Genomic DNA, 13,421 nt, shown 5'->3' on the forward strand with positions numbered 1-13,421 from the left:
TTGAACTTTGAGCGTCGTAACTTTGCAGATGTTGTTTATGCTCAAACAGAAACATTACACATAATCAGCCTCCCTTTAGAAGTATTTAAAGGAATAAATTATTATAAATTTATAATAATAAAAAAATCACAAAAAGAAAGATACAATTTAGGTGTGAAATGAAAGTAACTAATGTTTTCATTGAAGAACATACAGTTCTTGAAACTTCTGGAATCACAAAATGAATCATAATTAATTTGAATCATAATTCATCAATTTCATAGCAAATTTTTTAACAAGCTTTGTCATAATTACAGCATAAATACCAAAAATATCTTAGTGTATATGGTGGGTAAGGGTTTTGAATATTTTGTTGATTTCGAATCCTTTAGATAATACATTTCAGTAAGGCATCTATACTTAGATTTTATCTTAAAACTAACTTTTTATGCCATGAGTGGATGCATTTATTATCATTTTTTTACAGGAATTAGATTTTTTTCACAGTATACTGACAGTTGGCGGAGGAAGGTTTAAATTAGATGAAAATATCACAATGCAAAACAACTTTGAATCCTCAAAAAAGATTCCTGCAGATATGCCTATATAGTTTTCACAAGGCTCCTCTACTATAAAATCTCCTCACAATTCGATGAGAAGAATATATTATCACACACACACACACACACACACACACACACACACACACACACACTCACACACACAAACACACACACATACACACACACACACACACACACACGAACATCTGAGTTCAGCATCTTATACCAGAGGCCAAACCATCTGCCAGCCTGATCGCTGGCCTGTGAGACTCGGTTCACTGTTTCCTTCCTTTCCTTTCACCACACACTACCCAGAGGCCAAAACCTTCCACTATTACACTTACAGAATGACAGATTTAACGGCTGTGTCCTTGTCTTAGCAGTAGCCAGCTGAAAATAACCTGCCACTCTTTTATGGATGCTCCGTAAATCAAGTGTGCTTTATCTCAGTATTCACCTGTCCAGGCACAAGCGGGAGCACACACAAGGCTGAAAGGCGTTAATGTAAGTGTTATGTGTCTTTGTTGTAGTGCCTGCCATGGATTCAGAAGATGAACCCTTGTTGCTTCAAGGTACCTGGAACCTAAGCGAGTTTGAAGAGCAAGAGGAGGAGGAAGATGAAGAGGAGGAGGAGGGAGAAGAAGGAACGGAACGAGCAAATGGAGACGAGCAGATCTGTAAGGGGTTGTGGTGGGCTTTGGGCTGGGTGTATACGCAGCCCTGGGCCAGTGGGCTGGTTCTGGCTGTGGGATTTATTGTACCCTTCACCCTCTCTGCTTATATGTTCCTTCACTGTGAACCATTAGACATTGACCTTTCCTACAGCGCATTCGAGGTCAGGAGTCATGCCTCTGCAGAACGCTTTGACGCTCTCGCCATTGCCCTGAAAAGTCAGTTGGGGTCTTGGGACAGGCACAGGCGTGACGCCGAGGGATTCGACCTTGAAGCCAATGCTCTGAGGGACCTTTTGTTGCTCATGGTAAACAGAAAAGGAAAGGACGTCCCTGCAGTGGCGAATGACACAGAACCTGCTGGGATCTTTGTGCAGACTGAGACAGGGGTACACAATGACAGCAGACAGTTTGGAAATCAGAAAAACAAGAAGATGAAAGAGGAAAAGACGGACTCGACAGACCCTAAGATAGCGGCAAGCCTCAACTTCAGTGATGCTGAAGATCACAGGAAACCAGACTCGCCCTTAATGAGGGAGCGGAGATTTGCAGGCTACTCTTACCTCCAGACCCAGGCCCTGTGGAGGATCGAGCTAGTTTTCGTGGCCCAGGGCGACAAGGATAACAACATTTTCACCCCCGAACGCCTTCACACCATACACCACGTAGAGAGACTTCTAATGCAGCACCCTCAGTTTCAACAGTTCTGCTGGAAGCCACTGGAGGCGTTGCGAGACTTGCCCCTGGGACCTTCCTTCTGCTCTCCTCCAAGCTCCCTCCTGTCCTACCTCTTTCCCAGTGAGCGTGCAGGGAAGATCTACTATGATGGAATGGGGCCTGATCTAGCTGATATACATGGTGAGTCATCTACTAATGAATAATCCTCATTTATTTGGAATGTTTTTAAATACATAGAGTGTAGATATATAGAGTTTGTGTCATGTACAATTGTTGATGTAACTATATATGATGTTGTGGTGCTAATGATATATTCAGTCCACACAGTGATTGGTCATGTTATAATTTTAAATGTGATCGAGTTTGAACATTATGATTTGTATATGCCCAAAGAAGGTCACAAGACCAAAACGTTGCCAATAAATTTTTTATACATTTTGCAAGTTTTATTAGTATGCAGGATTTCCTGACCTTTTAAAATGAATGACCTGAGTAAAATGAAGCTCATTTGTAGCAAAACTCTTGTAGCTAAACTCTCCAAAACAGTTGTGTTTCATTTGATTCCCTGTTTACATGGTCTCTGTCTAGTCGATGATCCAACCTTGATCCAACTCACTGTCTGTAATTATATATATATATATATATATATTTAGGTTTGATGGATCAGGGTGGGGACTGAACTTTTTAGATCTCCAGGAACAGATTTGGGAACCTCTGGTTTAGATAGTTGACCATTTGGTAAAGATCAGGCAGAGCTGATAGACCACCTTGGACCAGCAACATACCAGTTTAACCTGGTTAAACTGTAATGGTCTGGTTTTTCCAGTAGGGTTATCCCTGGTTAACATATACCATGGGGTGTCCATTCCCAGTGTGAGTGTCCTATAGATGAAGTTTTTAGCTATCCTGGAGGTCTTGATTAGCTAGTTCAGGCGTATTTAATTAGAGTTGGAGTTGAGCATTGCAGAAAAGTGTCCAGGAGAAGAACTGGACTCCCCTCACATATATTGTAAAAAGTAACAACAAATGGTGACTGTTTGATGTCACAATCAATCCAACCAGTAACTGAAATGTTTTTCCTTAAAACTCCCTGATTGTAGTCTCCTCTATTTTCAGGTGCCCTGAGCTTGGCGATTACCCATCCACAGTTTTACTGGTATGTGGATGAGACTCTCACACCAGACAAGCTTCAGTCCTCCCTTCTTCGCAGTGAGATCCATTTTGGAGCTCCTCTCCAATCTTTCTACTCTCTTCAAGACAGACCTTTAGAACAGAGACGTCTCTTTAGAGACTTTGTGGTGCAATATGCGGGCATCCTTTCACAACAATCCACCAGGTAGGTGCTGAGATTGCATTTGATGTTGGTACAGTAAATTACGTAAACAAGAAGGCTTTTTGTTTATTTGTCTAGTATAATACCATGTGTGGTTAAATGGAAATTCAATTTAGTTTTCAACTTTATAGATCCCATTTAGCAGAAGCTTTATTTCCCTATGCAGAGCTTATCGCTTTTATTATTGATGACCCCATCTGCATAAAATTTGCATACGCGCCATTCAGACAAGTTGATAACTGAGATATTATATTGCTAAAATGCTTAGACTAAAATCTGTAAACATTTCGAAACATCTTTAAATATATAATTACCAAGGAGCAAGTCATTCAGACAGCTTTTCAGAGAACATGAGGCCCTATTTTAATGATCTGAGCGCATGGTCTGGGGAAGAGTTTATATTCCCTGCCTGAGCCCGAACTTGTCCCAAACCGACCCGGCTGAGATTTCCCGGCACTATCCTCGGGCCGGGCCTTTGATCAAGTGTTTGTGTTTTTTGAATCATTACTTTATTAGTGTAATTGGGTGGGGCGAAAGCTATGCCATAATCAGAAATAATATATATATATATATATATATATATATATATATATATATATATATATATATATATATATATATATATATATATATATAATATTTAGCAAAGTAAGAGCTAATACTACAACTAAGAAACAAAAGTGTTGGATTTGTCAAAAGTGGATTAGTTAACGCGCATTTTTAGTCAAAAAATGCACGTAAAACTCACAGCACATGCATTGATGGAGCAGCATTCTCAACAGAAACGCTCTGTCATGAGCTGCTCGCGTGAACACCGTACTGAATAGTTTCGTTTTGAAACGTTTAGTTTAAAAGTGGACATTTCAAGCTTTCTATACACATTTCTCATGTCTGCGAGGCAAGTAGCCTGCTGAGTTTCCGTTTATTTATGAGATGCGATCCAGTTCATGAGCAATGAACGCGATGGTAACACTTTACAATAAGGGTGCACTAATATGCATTAATTCATGTTTAACTAATGCACAGATAATCATGAGTTAATGTATTATTAATGATTAACTAACCCATTTATTAATGATTACTGCATCAGGAACTAATGAAGATTCTACATGATTAATAGATTAAGTAATCATTAAATTGTTATTAGTTAAATGTGTCATAATGTATTAATTCTTTAATAACATTATATTAACTAATAATGTAAATTAGTCATGTGCCCCAATAAGTAGTCATAACATAATGACACCTTTATAAATAATTAGCTAATGATTAATTAAAGCAGAAGACTGGAAGTTGAAATGCATGGCTTTGACCCCTTGTGGTAATTAACACATTAATTTAAATTATTAGTTAATATAATATGTTATGAAGGAATTAATACATGACATATTTAACTAATAACAAATTAATGATTACTTAATCTATTAATCATGTAGAATCTTCATTAGTTGCTGATGCAGTAATCATTAATAAATGAGTTAGTTAATCATTAATAATTCATTAATTCATGATTATCTGTGCATTAATTAAGCATGAATTAATGCATTTTAGTACACCCGTATTTGTAAAGTGTTACCAAAGCGATCGCTCCCGCGACTTCACGTCACAATTATAGTCTGATATTTTCTTCTTATTTATTAAATCCAGGCAATTGGCTGAAGAAACCTTTATTCAAATTAAGATACAATTCATACAAAACAAAAGAAAGGCTTTCTACAAAAATAAAACTTAATATAAACAAAATATAACCACCATTATAATTTCTGAGCCACTCGCATCTTTGCACATATCATAATCAGATGACATAAATATATATATATATTAATATATTTAAACATAAATAAGAAAAGAAAAAAACATTGTTTAATGGCTACAACAAGTATAGTAAGCTAGAGATAAATGTCATGTCTGAGCTGGATTTGAGCGAACATCATTCAAGAGCGCGCGCTTGTGGATTGAGCTGAGTCACGCATCGCTCATTACAGGCTCGTTCTCGTCAGAGCACCCACGTATTAAAAAATGGTCGGGTTTAAATCGGGCTCGGGCTCGGGCTCGGGCTCGGGCTCGGGCTCATTATTATAGTTAATATGTCGGGCCAGCCTGGGCGTGGACACAACCTGCACAGGCTCGGATAGGGTCGGGCTTGATTTTTTTGAGCCTGATCTTAAGCTCTAGTCTGAAGCACATGGCACTGAGCATGTGAAAACAATGGCCAATCAGATTATTAGTCAGAATCCTATCAAACCGCTCAAAATGCTTTTCAAGTTCGAATCCACTTTTGCTGGTTTAACGATGGGAAAAATGGTCGCCGGGCCTGATGCATGGTCCAAAAGGGTTATACGTAGTCTCTTAATGAGTCATGGATGTGTTTTGGGCCTAACGTGCAATAAACCAATCAGAGTCTTATCTCCCTTTCCCTTTGAAAGCAAGAATTAACGCTCCATGGCAGATTCACTTTTGCGAGCGGAAAGACTAAACGCTTCTCCTGAGAGGAGTCCTTTCATTTTTAATATTTAAAAATGTTTGTGTGCTGCTGGGCATCCCTGTGTGTGTAATAAGCAGAGTGTATGCACGTTGTGCACCCGCCTATAGGTGTATAGTACTAATGTGCGCTTTAAATAACACATAAAATACTTTTTGTTTTTGTTGGTCAATGGCACAGTCGTTTTCAGTTTCCTCAAAATAGCAACACTCCAACAATACACCTGAACACACCTTGTTTTCCCATGGGTGAACAGAGGGACGCAAGTGTATTTAGCTGTTTAAACAACGTGGCACTGGTGTATGATAGGGCCCTATATCTGGAATATTTCTTTTCTCACCCAAAAGGGATTTTATTTGTTTAAAGCATAATACAAACATATATTTAGCCAGCAGCCATATCACCCTGTAGCCCAAGACTGGTTTACCACTGAAGCTAAGCAGGGCTGAGCCTGGTCAGTACCTGGATGGGAGACCAACTGGGAAAACCAGGTTGCTGCTGGTAGAGGTGTTAGTGAGGCCAGCAGGGGGTGCTCACCCTGTGGTCTGTGTGGGTCCTAACACCCCAGTATAGTGATGGGGACACTATACTGTCAATGAGCAAGGTCTTTCGGATGAGACGTTAAACCGATGTCCTGACTCTCTATGGTCGTTAAAAATCCCAGGATGTCTTTCAATAAAGAGTAGGGGTGTAACCCCGGCATCCTGGCCAAATTTGCCCATTGGCCTCTGTCCATCATGGCCTCCTAATAATGTCAAGGATCAGGAAGTGGAGGACCCAGATGCAGAGTGAACAAGGACAGTTTATTAACAAGACAGATCAACAGACACAATGGGGTAGTGGATGAGTGACAGTCCAAACACCAGGGCAGGGGAAAGACACGACGATGACGGGCAGGGGAGGATGACCACTGAGACTAGTCCAGGCAGCCAACGAACTTCACGACAGCTTGGGAGGCAACACCAGGCAGGGCGGTGTTGGACCAATCCAGGCAGGAACCTGAGGCTTGATGTTCTCACAGAAGCAGGAGTCTTGGCTGACAGGCAGTGGAGACAGCGGCCAGGGAAAAACACTGGACAGAAAACAACAAAGGACACACACACACACGACAAGACTCTGGACAAGACAACAAGAAACAGACAAACTAAGAACTATGACTAAATTAAACAAAAACTTAAAATAATAACTGGAGCTAGAAAACATGGAAAAATAAATAAAACAAATCAATCTCTATAAAAAGACTGAACTAAAAAATAAGTGGAAAACAAAAAAAATAAAATAAAAGGTAAGCTATCAAAACCAAGATAACTAAACAATAAGGCTAGAAGAAAAATACCAAAAATAAAACCTGGAGAAGAATGAGCAAAATAAAGACAGAAACTACACTAGACTCAAAAACTCAGGAACAAAGAAAAAACTGAAAATAAATGCAAAGCTAGAAAAACAGGAGACACAAACTAGAAAAGGCTAGACTAGGCTAGACAAGGAGCTAGAGACATGTACGCACAAGCAAACGCTCACAAACATACACAACGAACCAGCAAAGACATGAGGGAAGGTAGCACAATATAAAGGGACCAGAGCACATGAGGAACAGGTGAGCACAATTAGTGAAACGAGGACTAGACCAGACTAAACAAGGGGGCGTGGTAACGGCAAACAAGGAGTTAGGACAAGAGGAACACATGACAAACACAGAGAGAGACAGATCCAAACACTAAGACACCACACAAACATGGAAACATTAAACAAAGACAACACAGACAGAGCTGCCAGGGCAGAACCCTGACAAATAATCCCCATATAATGATTGGCTTCATCACTCGGTCTCCTCTCCACCAATCAGCTGGTGTGTGGTGAGCGTTCTGGCGCAATATGGCTGCCGTCACATCATCCAGGTGGATGCTCCACATTGGTGGTGGCTGAGGAGATTTTACCCTTCTATATATAAAGCGCTTTGGGTGTCTAGAAAAGCGCTATATAAATGTAATGAATTATTATTTTTATTATTATATATTTTGAATGTTTTGATTCTCAGATTTCTGCTTAGATTACTTGCTAAGGAAAAATAGCTGTTGAAAATCTGCAAATCGAAGAAGCTTAATGTCTCTTTAGTGGTGTACTGCATGCAGTGGATGGGATTATCAGTGCAGTCAGGGATACAATTCAGTGTGACCGACAACCCATTTTTCTACATAATGTTGTTTATTAAAATACATTTCTGTAATTCTAAACACACGATTAAAAAAGAGCCTCCCTGCCATGGGAAATGTCTTCCAAAAGCAATCAGTTATGTAATATTCCTTTCAGTGCTCAACTTCATACATTAGAAGGACATTTGTATTATTTTTAAAGTAATATACTGTATTAATTGAAAGAATAAGTGTGAATGAAAATTGTCATAAGGCAGAATTTGTTTTCACACATTTTACATCCCTATAACTGAGCTATCAACTTACAAGGACAACCTCAGTGGCACGATGGTGATGAATCATGGCTCAGTCCTCCTGCTCTTCTGTGTGGCAGCTGGAGAGACTGTTCACTTTACTAATGCAAAACTAACGACTTATTTATAAATGATTAAACACAAAATGGGAGTCTATTAAGCCACTAAGTATTCCTTAGTGTCAAAGACAGAAGTCAGTTAAGTCAGACGTTTCGAGTTTGGTTGTAGTCATTTTAGCCAATCGATCCCAGAAGGATGATCACCAAATAAAACCAGTTATGAATCACAGATAATGACCCAAAGCTTTATTACATCTGCAAAACACCCCTAATATAAGACAGCCAATGTAGGCAGATGCTCTTCAAATGACAATCATTACTGCTGGGATGACAATGGTAGGAAGCCTAGAAATGAGCCAATGGCCAGGCACAGAACGGCCATTCATTGTAGACGTTCATTGCATCTCTGATACTGTAATGACTCCTTTAAGAGCCCACCGATGTAATTACGATAATCTAACTCCATCTGCTAATGTGTGCCCATTCTCTCTCTCATCCCCCTGATTTGGTCCTTCTCTTATAACATATCGCCTGATAACCCGTGCTCATCGTGACTACGCTTCCCTCTCATCCAATGTTCTGTCTCTTATTCTCTCTCTAGTAAAGTGAAGGTGTTGTACGGGGGCACAGAGTTATTTGATGACGAGGTGCGGAAGACCTTCCACAGTGACATGTTGCTGGCTTTGTTCAGTGGAGGATGCATTACTGTCCTTGTGTACGTTCTAACCTCATTTTCTGGTAAGACACTCAACAAGCATTCAAATCAAATAAACCTTAAGATACCATGCATTATAGTGGACGTTTGGTGGTCGATCAGTAGAGTCTGTTAAGCTGTTTGATGCTGCAGTTACACATTATTAAGATGGCCCCTTTAACACAATCTGTTGACTATGAGTGACGTTGCTCCTCCCAGTGTTAGTAGAGTATTAGTAGACTGCAGGGGCATTTCCTCCCAGGAGGGCAGTGCCTCCTAGCCTGACAAGCCAGACCCACATCAAGATGTTTGGTCTGGAAACTCACCATAGACAGGGCTCAATCCGAGGGGCGGGATAAACGGTTGTCTTTCAAACTCCCTCTGCACACGATAGGATACGGTACACAACCAACCAGAGCAACGAAGGTGAAACAGAGCTTGTTGATAGATTAAACATTTGCCGTATCCAGTCGGCAAAACTCCGAACACATCTTCCCTTTTTAAGAATGACTTCAGTGCCGTTCTTTGCTCAGAAAAAAGCTTAACTCCAAATCTTCCAGAGTCGCGGTCAAAGCTGATTCGAAAGACCGCCGTTCGCCAGTTTCTGTGTTTACTAGAAGCACGCAAACGCAACTCGGCCGTCGTCATTATGGCCCCGCCCACTGACTTTATACACGATGTGATTGGCCCGGCAAGAGTTAGGCGAATACAGCTCAGAAGGGCATTGAGAGTTGCTAGACGACACTCGCGGCAGATTAAATTTGCTGCCGCTAGGGTGCGTCTAGATTTCTAGGCTAAGTGCCTCCTGAAAAAAAAGAAAAAAAAAAGGATGACAAAATAATCAATACTACAAAAATAAAACAAAGCAAATATTACTAAATTTGACTATTAAAAGGATAAAAAATAACTCGTTTTTATAACGTGTCCCAATTGACTTAAAATCGAGCCCTTAACGTGTGAGGTGAGTTTTCTGAGGGGTAATGGGGTCATTTCTGAATAGGGAAAAAATTACGTGAGAGGAGGCAATGGCTTCATTGCACTATGATTGGATATGATTGGTTCGTACGATAAATCCCCACCTAATGATCCCATGGGTAATGGGAAGACTAATTAAAGTAAGGAAACAACACAGCCATTTAGATATCACCGCTTTATGTCACATCAAAATACTATGACTGTGGGGATTTTAGTGAGTATAATAAGGCTTGGGGAAATTAAAGGTTTGAAGGTCCATGTACAGTGTAGCCTACATGTACAAGCTTGATGATGACTGCTGAAAATAAGCTAACTATTAAAAAGAAAAGCTGAACATTCGTTTACAAATAATATATATTGTTTAATTTGTTGCTGCCTTTAGTTATTATTTTGGAATACATAAAAAATACTAACTTGATGAAATGAATACCGGTACTTGATTTGAATAAATACCACATTAAATAGTGTCAAAATGCAAAATAGAACTGCATTTTGTCTCTTTTGTATGTAATGCTTATTTAACCAGGAACATTAAGTGTAACGGACATGAATTGACATTTTATGTATATAAAAAATGTGAGGACATTTTAAAACACCACAAAACACTACTGGTAGACTGGTAAAGAGAAAATAAATTGACATGTAGTTGTTGAGCATCCCAATAAAGATTTAGCAGAGGTTAAGCAGACAATCTACTAATACTCTAATGAGAGTTAGTTGATATGTAGTTGCAAAGTTACTTATAGTCAGCAGAATATTAAAAAGGGACCATCAAAATAAAGTGTATATACCGGTATTTCTTATCATATTAATTTATTATAATTTATTGTAAACATAAACACACTGGTTTGTAGAGCAAATAGTTCTAATGTGAACTGCATTTTGTTTTTCGTCGTGTTATTTACCTAGTGGCTAATGAATCAGTCTCGCACATTCACATGAAATAGCTTGAATGAAAAAATTAAAAGTGCATAAAAAAAAATTATGAGTATGAACCAAAACATTAAACACATTCAAAATTGCTTTGTACAAAATTTAAACTTATGTGATGTGTTCTTAATTTTTTTTATTACTCTGTATTTTGTAATCATTTTTTTTAAGTTTGTGCAAACTATTTTTTACGTGTTTTTAAATGTGAAAATACGCTTTTTATTGTTTGACCCATGGGCGCAATACATTTGGCGGGAATTTAATCCCATAGGCAACAAGTGAACGGGCTATGATAATCTGATGACCTGAAAGAATTTGAAAAGAGCAGTATATCCATATGAACGGTATTCATAATAAAACAGTAGACAGAATGTCCCCGGACAACCTACAATTTCCGACGAGATTCTGAAGTGCGCATCTGATCACTTAATATCCTACGAGGACACGGGAATGAAGTGATGCGGAATATCTTCTTAGAGAGTTAGTATGTGAGTCATTGAATTATTCACTTAACAATTCGTACAATCAGACCGTTCCATTCAGCCACGAAACACCAATTTGTCTTGCTCTGGGAGAAACTGTTCATTCTGCTTTTGACATCATATTAAACTATTGTCGTTGGCAGAGCATACAGACAGCAAACTGTCTGGCGATATTGTGTCTAAAATCAATGTAAGTTACTCAAGCTCATATATTTAACAGTTTACAATGTTATAAATGCAGTATCGCACTTGTTGTTTACAGTATATCATTTTTAAGTTGTGAATTAAAATGATCAAGAACACATTTATAAATTAACATTAATTTAAATTAATACATGCTGTATAACATTTTTGTTGTTAGTTCATGGTAACAAATGTATTGTAACTTTTTTTCCCGCCAGCAAACAAAGAACAAACTCTCTGCTTTTTAAACAAAATACCCGTTTTATTCTAGCTTCATGCAATTTTTTTATCATCCCAAAAAAAAGCAACATTTTGAGCAAAACACTGAAAAGAATCACTTTTTTGTCAAAGACTATGTCGGATCATATTCAGACTGATGATCAAAACACTTATGGAGTCCATACACCCCCCCAAAACTTCACAGCCGGCTCGTCCTGGGTCCACATTTCGGCAGTTTTGATTTATATGCTGTTTAATGTTGATATTTGTGTCATTTTACATATGCATGTGCTTACATATGCTATTGATTGTTTCTGCTTCTTCTTCGCATGTGTTTTGAGCAGGAGATTTTCTGTACAGGAGATAGCGCTCCATTCAGTATAACAGTGAAAACACGGAAACCCTGACATTTTCGTTAATGGCAACAAATTAAATCTTATTGTAAAGTTTAAAGTGCTAATTATTCAGGATAGGGTTTCAGTCTTACTAAAATATTGTTACAGATATGATGCAAGCCTTGTTTTAGCCTTGTTTTTATGACTTGTGTTTTGTTTGGAATTGGAACTGAATTTAATTTCCTCATCTACAAACGGCCACAGTTTGATTTGTGTCAGCAGATAAGCTGCAAATGATTTCTGAAATGAAATCTGACTCGTCTTGAACCTGCACAGACTTCCCACACATTTTACAGCTATGCAGTATGACTTAATTAGACACAGCAGTAAACATGTTTTTCAGCTATGAGTCTATTAAAAGCACAAGACGATGAAGACTTGAAGGTGTACTAACCTTGACTATAGTTGTTGTGCAATTTATCAAGTAAATCTGATTGATTTGACCATCTCACAGCTCCACAGCTGGTTTTCTTGGTATATTCAGGTCGTTATACTATTTTTGTCAGGACATTCCTAAAATGAGGCTTATTTTCTCACAGCTGCTGCACCAACAACCGTCTGGATAATGGAAAATGGAACACCACTTTTCCATTTGACATTTTTATAAAAACCTTAATGACGCTTTTTTTACGTTATGTAACTTGACCTCTGCGCTTTAGCTGTATATCAAATAACCTTTCCTGAACCCTCCGAAGTCAGCTGCGCTTGCAATGCGCTATCTTGATAGAGAAACAATAGAGAGCTCTCAAATGCTGACATTCTACACAGCTTGTGCACCACTTTGTAACTGTTTGTTACAAAACCTTTAGCACTCTCTGTACGCCACAGCACTTTCAGTTAATTCAGGGATAAAAGCTTGAAACCACAGAAAAACTGTTGTAAGGCATTTGGGCCAGACATATCTTTTGTGATTTTTGTGATTGCAAATTGTAAATTAAAAACCGTGGTTCGTAATGGTGACAGAATTTGAATTTGACCTTAAGGCCTTGGTGAACTCAAACAGAGCTGTCAAGAGTTACTGTGTTGGAGTAATTACCTTGAAGGATCAATACTAAGTTACCATAGTTCTTCCAGTACAATGTTGTAGTGCTACTGTTGTTAAATTGCTGTTTTTATAGCAGTTGTTGTGCAGCCATTCATTTTATTGAAAGATTGTGCTGTATCAAAGCAAACTTCGGTAAAATTGTGCTGTTCATTGCTGTTTGTTGTTTGTTGTTTGAGCTTTAGCAGAACTAATGAGGTTCATTCTCGTGTTTCGCAGCACGTTTGAGCTTCTGCAAGAACCAATGAGGTTCATTCTCGTGTTGCGCAGCACGTTTGAGCTTCAGCAAG

General features: G+C 38.6%; 1 protein-coding gene and 1 pseudogene across 1 annotated transcript in view; both read left to right on the forward strand.

The window, feature by feature from the left end:
- Nucleotides 1–13,421, forward strand: part of disp3 (dispatched RND transporter family member 3) — a 103,189-nt gene that overhangs the window by 35,622 nt on the left and 54,146 nt on the right. The window contains exons 2-4 of the mRNA XM_067413046.1: nt 1,073–2,071; nt 3,008–3,227; nt 8,813–8,949. Of these exons, the coding sequence (XP_067269147.1) occupies nt 1,081–2,071; nt 3,008–3,227; nt 8,813–8,949 (1,348 nt within the window). The 5' untranslated portion in view covers nt 1,073–1,080. The remainder of the gene's footprint in view (nt 1–1,072; nt 2,072–3,007; nt 3,228–8,812; nt 8,950–13,421) is intronic.
- Nucleotides 6,094–6,210, forward strand: LOC137039359 (5S ribosomal RNA; annotated as a pseudogene).

This window comes from Pseudorasbora parva, chromosome 13 (assembly GCF_024679245.1).
Source record: "Pseudorasbora parva isolate DD20220531a chromosome 13, ASM2467924v1, whole genome shotgun sequence".
In the NCBI taxonomy this organism is placed as follows: domain Eukaryota; kingdom Metazoa; phylum Chordata; class Actinopteri; order Cypriniformes; family Gobionidae; genus Pseudorasbora; species Pseudorasbora parva.